Source organism: Eschscholzia californica, unplaced genomic scaffold (assembly GCF_041429995.1).
Source record: "Eschscholzia californica isolate CP2 unplaced genomic scaffold, dmEscCali1.0.p SCAF_4, whole genome shotgun sequence".
In the NCBI taxonomy this organism is placed as follows: domain Eukaryota; kingdom Viridiplantae; phylum Streptophyta; class Magnoliopsida; order Ranunculales; family Papaveraceae; genus Eschscholzia; species Eschscholzia californica.
Genome location: NW_028238461.1, coordinates 57690462 through 57698750, shown reverse-complemented (window position 1 = coordinate 57698750; position 8289 = coordinate 57690462). Strand labels below are relative to the sequence as shown.

General features: G+C 35.9%; 1 protein-coding gene across 6 annotated transcripts; it reads right to left on the bottom strand.

Annotated features, from left to right (window-relative positions):
- Positions 1-1119: 1119 nt before the first annotated feature.
- On the bottom strand, positions 1120-5653 carry LOC147546819 (putative serine/threonine-protein kinase PBL1). Of its 6 annotated transcripts, none has more exons than XM_086635437.1 (7): positions 5205-5653; positions 4859-4977; positions 4731-4766; positions 3675-4399; positions 2801-3058; positions 2467-2586; positions 1120-2111 (listed from the first exon to the last, which is right to left on the bottom strand). In XM_086635437.1, exons 4-7 carry the CDS (start codon positions 4293-4295, stop codon positions 1476-1478), a joined length of 1635 nt encoding a protein of 544 aa, XP_086491563.1. In that variant the 5' UTR covers positions 4296-4399; positions 4731-4766; positions 4859-4977; positions 5205-5653; the 3' UTR covers positions 1120-1475. The 6 variants fall into 6 exon arrangements, with proteins under 6 accessions (XP_086491563.1, XP_086491561.1, XP_086491562.1 ...); XM_086635435.1 differs by having other exon boundaries at positions 4859-5037; positions 5205-5622; XM_086635436.1 differs by having other exon boundaries at positions 4689-4766; positions 4859-5037; positions 5205-5591.
- Positions 5654-8289: the final 2636 nt, after the last annotated feature.

Sequence of the window (8289 nt, the reverse complement as noted above, 5' to 3'; positions counted from 1 at the left end):
AATCCCACATTGATTGTGGGAGGGTTTGTGGTAATAAGTGTGGGAGAAGCCTTGCCTCTTGAACTAGCTTTTGGAGTGAAAGGGGCCAAGACCACCCAACACTAGTATCAGAGGCCGAGTAATAACAAGTCTCGCCCCAATGGCTCTTGAAGTTAAGAGTCAATGTATGAGGGGGGAGATTGTTAGGATAATCCCACATTGGCCCTAAAAGGAGCAGGGTGTGTGGGAGAAGCCTTGCCTTTTGAAACGGACTGGTCATCTCTCTCTCTCTCTCTCTCTCTCTAAAATAAGGACATCTTAATTGTTTATTGGAATTCCAGTTTAATTTGGAATGAGATTTCTGAGATAATAGTTTTAGTTATTCTGCTTTCGAAATGAACTCTCCTTAACTAAACATTATGACGTAGATAAACAACCGGCCTTTCGTTTTCTAGAGAAGGGATCCCTCCTCCGGATTTTCCTCTTTGTTGTTTATATTATATCTATAATAAGATCTTGGAGTGTAGATTGTAGAGAGAGATTCTATGGAATCACATCTTATTCCACATAGTTCTTCTTATTGATTCTTCCTCTTCTTCTTGTTCTTCTCTCTCTCTAACATGGATCACATATTCATTTTCTAAAGTTCCAAAAATTAAATTTGACGAAGGATTTAATCCATTTGTTGGTGATTTTATATGTTTAAAGAATGGAAGTATGGATAAAGATGTCAGTGAGGAAAGAAGATTCAATATCGCCGGATTCTACGATGAACAGTTTAAGAAGATTGAAGATGAAATTGCAAGTCAAGAGAAAAGAACTATCAAGATTTCACTTTTATTAGTTTAATATTATTGTTGTAATTTTCTTTTTGTCGACCTTTAGGGTCTCTAATTCTCGATCTATAGGGTCTTTATGTCGACCTTTAGGGTCTTTAATTCTCGATCTATAGGATCTTTGTGGCTGTGTCTGTGTCTAGTCAATTCTTTCCCTTTCATGAGGCACTTTACATTTGAATGTATGTAAGTATGTAACTCTCATGAAGTTTTCAGAGGAGAGGAATGAGAATTCTACCGTGTACTTTGTGATGTTCACTGATAAATGAAGATATGGTTTTGATAAAAAAAAAAACAACCGGCCTTTGTTCAAATAATTAGATTTGAATTTGTGGCAAATATGGTAATTTAAAAGATATCAACTTACATATAATTTGTGTAATATTTGTAAGCAAACTATAACTACTTTACAAGAGATGGACTACAATCAAGTCCAAAATAACTATAGAGAGAGAGAGAGAGAGAGAGAGAACTGCACTTTCTCGTTCATACACATTGACAGACAGCCCTCCCACTCTTGTTTAGATACACCCATCATCCTATCTGTTTTTTTCCAAGGCACTTAAAAACCACAACCTTTTCTTATCTTTCTATTTACCAATTTAATATAAGTATAAAAAAAAAACTATCAAAGAAACTGAATATATATGTATAAACAAATCAGAAACCTTCTAGTCCATGTCTTCGTGTTTTGGAAGAGGCCGATTTTCGACTTTCCAATATCTCATTGTTGTCCACTGTGTAGACAGACGACGAGTGTGGTCGTGGGGGAAGTAACATTGGCACCAATGGTCCTCTTGTTGTAGAAAAAGAAGGTCGGATTCCAGAAGGTGGTGACGGTGAGAAACTTGATCTAGGAGTTGGATGAACGATCCCGTTAAGACTTGGGGACCTTGATATATGTTTTCCGCTCACTGTTGCAGGTTCTTGGAGTGGAAACCGGCAAGAGTATTTCATGTCTTGGATTGTTTTGAGGGACTCGACAATTGTTCGCATGGTCGGCCTTTCAGAGGGCTCCTTTTGGAGGCATCTGAGAGCTATGTCTGCGACTGTTCGAGCTGCTTTTGGAGGGAAACGACCTTGTAGCCGAGAATCCATAACTAACGATAGCCTGCAATCATCAGCTAGGAAGGGCCGGCTCCAATTGACCAAGTTCCTCTCTCCCTTGGGGTGTCCGCAGTCGAGATTCTTCCTGCCAGTTAGTAATTCAAGAAGAACAAGACCGAAACTCCAAACATTGCTCTTTGGGGTGAGAACTCCTCTTTCCAGTGTCTCCTCAGGAAGATTTGCTACTGCCTGCATAATATGCATAGAGCAGTCATTAGGGACACCACACTTTGTGATGACAATGAAATCTTCCAGAATGTTATGTTCCTCTCCGTTCAGAGAACACTAAAGCGCCCTAATGTAAGGATTGTGGAGACAAGTTCTGAAGTGTGAACATGGAGGACATGGTCGAGATATGCAACATCAAGATACCTGGCTATGAGTTTTAGCCATCTTCCGTGTACGCCCTAGTAATATGTGATAACTATAAAGAAAAAGCAGGTAATTGGACCATTGTCGTGACTACCCCATCCAAAATAGCAAGGCAAATGCTTCAGTGTACAGCGACCAAGGAAAAATAGTATTTTGTGATTGCAGTACTTACCGGGGAAGTATTTGAGATCTCTGCTTCTGGATTCCGGCCGACACAACCATAGCCTGAAAGCTTTGCACTGAAATCTTTGTCTATCTGTATGTTTGCAGTAGAGAACTCGTTGTACATTGCCTGCATTTACAGCACCGTCAGCTAATCAGTAAAATCAAGAAGCTTTACGTACCAATTAACTGTTAGAAACTCAGTAGCCCGACCTCCACACAACTATATATAAAATTAGTTTATCATTATGAGAAATTACAAGTCCCGGTGACTATGAAACAAGTGATACTTCAACCAGAACGATACTTTTCAATGACTAACACATCGTGGGGGTGAGGAATACCTGGAAAGGCCCTTCTTCATGAAGAAAAGCAAGACCTTGTGCGGCACATAGAGCCACCTTCATCCTGGTACACCAATCAATCGGAAGCCCATCCGATCTACCATACAGCAGTAAGTCTAGGCTACCGTGGAAGAGTCTTTCATAGACCAACATCCTCTGGTCTGAGCCCTCGCGTGCATGATAACCAAGCAGTTTGCAAAGTTGAGGATGTTGCAAAGACGATATTGTATTGACCTCGGTAATGAATTCCTTCAGGCCCTGAAACAACATAAAAGAAAAAACAGACTTATTATCTGCAGTATATGCTGCTAGGTGGGGATATAAACTTCAATGGCAGCAGAATTCTAGGCTATCAACTCCATATAAATTTCTTTTCATCAAAAAAAAAACTCCATATAAATTTGTAAACAACTTCAAATCTTGTTTTTTTGAGGTAAAACCTAATAACAGTTCTAAAGTGAAGCTTAAAAAATATACTGTAAATCCTCAAAAAGAAGGACAGCTATGTTCTCATAAGAACGATTCAGCCGCTAGCATCTCATTCTTGGGCCAGTCTTATGGTATACACATTAAATGGAAAACGTTCAAATATGAAGATTTCTTGAAGAAAATGAAGCTTTATAAACACCATGTTTGAATGCTAAGTCTGATTATTAGCATTGGTTCGATATACTGTTTTTCGGGGAGCTAAATTAGAAGAGCTTTTATGTTCGTGGTTGCTGAATTAATAGTAAGCGACTTAGTAATGAGAATTTATTTTTCCCTTTGTCTTTGCTTTTTTGCATTTCTATTCATCCTCTTCGGCACTATTTCGGTTCTTATTTTTCCTCAAGAGAACTTTTAATGAAAGGAAAAGTAGATAGCTAAATGTTACCTGAGTGGTAGGAAGAAGGCGAGTAACAGTGGCTTCCAGCTTCTTAGAGCTGGTGCTATCATCACCAAAAGAAGCTCTGTAGATCATGGATGAAAGACCTTCTGACGTACATCGATCTGCTGAAAATTGCTGGCAAGCAGATGAAATCTCTTCATATGAGAAGTTCCGAATGCCTCCTAAAGGTGGCAGAGGCAAAGGACCGCTAAAATCATCAACTGACTTGAAACTTCCCATATTCTTCAAGACAGAGGCAGTGTGAGGTGAGGGAAGAGGAAGTGGTTGTGGTGTTGGAGACCTATGTTCCTTAGCTAGTCCAACTTGGTTCTTGGATTCTTCATAATCTTCATACTCAATGGCCGAGAGAGCAATACGTTCTGCTGAATTTAAGCTAGATGGAGCAGATAATGCCCTGCTTCTACCATACGTAATTTGTTCAACTGTTTGAACAGGTAGAAGAACTCCTCTGTCTTTGAAGCTTGAGGGAGCAGATTGGAGTGATCGCCCGAGAGTTTGTGGTTCGGGGAGTAGTATGGGTGTAGCTTGCTGAGGTTTAATCCGTTTGACCGATTTTGGGCGATCAGACTTGTTCTTTTTACTCCTCAAGATTGTGAAGCACCCCATGTCCAAGTTATCGAGGGATAGAGATTCGAATTTGAAGCTTCTTTACTCAGAGAAGGATATAGCCAAGACTATAAATTACTAAGTACTACGTTATTTCCAGTGCCCTGTTAACTGAGAAAAGGCAAATGTGAAACTTTTTTTTAAAGAAAAAAGAATAGGGAAATGATAGAATGACTTAAAATTTGGTACTTTAGAGGATGACTGACAAGCAAAAATTAAAACAACCAATGTGGGGGACTATGACCGACAAACAAAAATTAATCTCCTTGTTCTCACAAACATTTTTATTTTATTTTATTTGGAAACAACATGATTACACGACCATCGTAATTCGTACATACTACATCATTTAGGTTTAGTATGCGGTTAAAGATGGAATATGCTCATAACTACCGTAAAAAAGAATGTTCATGAGTTTGGGAGTGAGTGTCCAACCATTATATACGACCTCAAGAGGGGGGAGAACAAAACCTGGTACAAAGAGATGAGGTGGAAATTCAATCAAACCCTAAAAAGTGACAAAATTTAAAAGATGTACCAACCAAAACCAAATACAGTAGTACCTTCCTTGTGGTTGGTAATCATGAAGGCAGCAAATTCCAATAGAGTGTAGAAACCCTTTGTTTAATTAATGGTATTGTCGTCGTCGTCGTCCCAAAATGAAAGCGAATGGACGACGGGTCTTTCAAATCAAAGGAGAAGCCGTCCAAACAAAAGAATTAAAGAAGAAGAAGAAGATAACCTAATCAATCAATCAGTCAAACACACGACACGACCCAGCCAGCTTACAAAAATTGACGACCTCACCGCCACAATATCCAAATCAGGACTCCAACACAACTAAGGGGGAAGAATTCCCACTGATAAAAAAAAAAAAGATAAACTAGAAAGAGAGAGGATCTAACTAACTTGAAAGAAAGAATTCTCCTCCTCCGGTATAAACAGAAAAACCCAATCTTCCTCGGGTGATAAAAGGAAACAAGATATTATTACTATTGTTGTGTTGGATCCTCTGAATGGAGATAAAATCACCAAAGATGAATGAATTTTAGGAGATGCTTGCTTTTGTTTGGTTGGAATGATTTGATTGATTATAAAAGAAGCGGAGAATGCAGATTTCCAAAACAGAAAAGAGAGAGAGAGAGAGAGAAGTAGAGAGAATCAACAGCTTGCCAAAAGAAGTCAATTGAAATTTGTAAAGCAATAGTTTAGAGAGAGAGAGAGGGAAGGAGATGGAGTAATAAAGAAAAAGCAATAGGTTAGAGAGAGAGAAACACCAGTCAAACATCTTCCATTAAAAAAATAAAATAAAGTAGTACTCCACTATAAACAAAGACATGATAAAAACATACTAGTACAAAATCTCCTTACAATCCTAATTTTACTTAACTACCCCCTTTCACAATACCACAAAAGTGTACAACACTTTTCTCTTCACCTAATATTATTAGATGATGGTGATGAGTTTGTAAGTGATAATGTCCGCCTTAACACTTTCATGATTCACAATTTTAAAATGTCTCGCCATAGAAGAGTGGTTAATCTCTTAAGAAGAACACCCTCATTTTGTCTCACTATTGATGTGAGATTGTTTACAACAAATCTACGTCACAATATAGCGAACCGTACTGATAACGTGTTATAAGATGATGCGGATCAATCTTCTGGACGGTTAGATATTTACAAACGTAGACCTGCTCTGAATTTAAACATGAGTTAATCATCTATCAAAAATGGAAATCTATCAAGAGAAAAAGAGAATTAACTCAAAAATAAAATGGGTAAGTAATAGACCATATTTTCAACAAACAAAAGAAAATTGCAGTAATCCTTAACAAAAAAAAGAAAATTGCAGTAATAGATCAATGTGAGTTTATTTGCAAGTTTAGAAACCAAGGGGGTGTTTCCGTGAATAAGCGAATGTTAAGGGGTAAGACAGTTTTTTCAAATAAAGTAGCTAAGGAGGAATAAAAGATAAAATCCAGTCAAAGGTAGAAATTATATAAAATGGAACCAAGTCAAGGCGATTGATTATAATCGATAAGAGGTTTTGACTAGATATCAGCCGTTGGATATGAGAGGAGAATAAAACGTGGCGGACAGCAGAACACTGAGACACACAGACCTCTGGGTGGGTCCATGCAGGAAGGGAAAAGGAAATCCCACAAGCAATGAATAAGAAATTTTTTTGTAACAATAAATTGTGACGACCACAGGAGTCTGGGACATCCACTACCCAAAAGTTGGTCAAAACTCTTTTAAAAAATTTATGTTCTCACTAAAATGACAAGTCAATTTTTCTTAGGGTGTGTTTGATATCTTCTATTTCCATAGAAATAAAAGAATTTCCATAGAATTAGGTATTTTCACCGTTTGATACGAAGTATAATTCCATGACTTTAATTCCCTAGAGAATCTATTTCCATAAAATAACCCACTTTTAATTCCTTGCGCTCTACCTTAAGAATTAGTTTCTGTGGAAAGTCAAAAATCAAAATAAAAATATTTTAATATATTCGAATACTTGAAACTTAATATTTATCTCCATATATGTTCTAAATGACATTTTACCCATAAAATTTTAGCAAAATAAACTTTTACTTATACATTGAGCAAATGACATTTTTCCCCTTTTTACCAAATGACATGTTTACAAAGTTGTTAATGACATTTTGACTTTATATAGCTAAAATTAAATTTTTACCCTTTTATAATATCAAATTGACATCTTACCCTTATGTTGTCAAATGACATTTTTGCCCTCGTATAAATCAAAGTGAGATAAGGGTAAAAATGTAATTTAGACAACATAAGGACGAAATGTAATTTTGGTAACATAAAAGAAAAAAAAATTCATTTTGACTACATAAGGAGTAAATAAAAACTCTTCATTGAATATTATATTCGGAGAAGTTAGTTGTCAACCAAATAACAGAGTTCGTAATTCCACGGAATAATAAATGACTATCAAACGAAAGAACTCTTATTTCCATGAAATAAATTCCGTGGAAGACTTTTTTAATTGTGACAGTTTTGTAACGTCTTGCGACAATTTTACAATGTGAAGCATCTTGCGACAACTTTACAACTACTCTGGAGTGCCTTGCAAAACCTTAAAACAACTTTCTGAAACCTTACCATAGCTTTGCAACACCTTTACTAAAATCAAACAAAATTCAAATATTTACTTTTTAGCAAATATATATATATATAATTTGGATTTTTAACAAAAAAAAATATAACTTGTCTTTTAACTTTTTTTTTTATGAAGGCTTGTCTTTTAACTTAAAAAAAAAATAAAAAATTGAGACTTCGACCCAATTTTCTGATCCACTAAATTGACTTTTTGTTATTTTGTCTCTTGTGTTTTAATCTACGTATGTCTTTCTTCAACTATGTCTCTTTCATTATTCTCGTAGAGAAAAGTGCTCTCTTTCGTGGAACTCTATTTGCCTGATGAAGTTGATCCGTCGGATTTTGAATTTTTTTTCGATTTATTAACTTAGTGAACTGATAATCAATATTTGGATCACCACAACATTAAAATATTTTATGGGCACTCCTAAAACTTAAAGACCACCAAAATTATCCTAAAGATTATTTTAGAGTAATCTATTTTTATTTGTGAATTAGATTGATACAAAAATACATATCATATTTTTATGATTAATATTCTTTTCAACAACTTTTGAAATTATAAAATAATAAATGCAATGAGATAAGTCATACATGTCCAGAAAAATAAATCATTTTATAAATTGATTTTGTTAACATTAACGTGATTACATTTTTTTTTGTTGAATTAACCTTTCATTGGCCGAAGAGCAGAGTCCATAAATAAGTAACATTACATCAGGGACTAAACAAATAAAAATTAAACTTGAAAGGGGCAGTAATATTTGTTGCCGAAATTTGGACTTAAATTGAATGCGCTAAGTCATGCATGTCAGTGTTGCTTGCTCTTCTGGTGAATTGTATGGTTACTTGTAAGGCC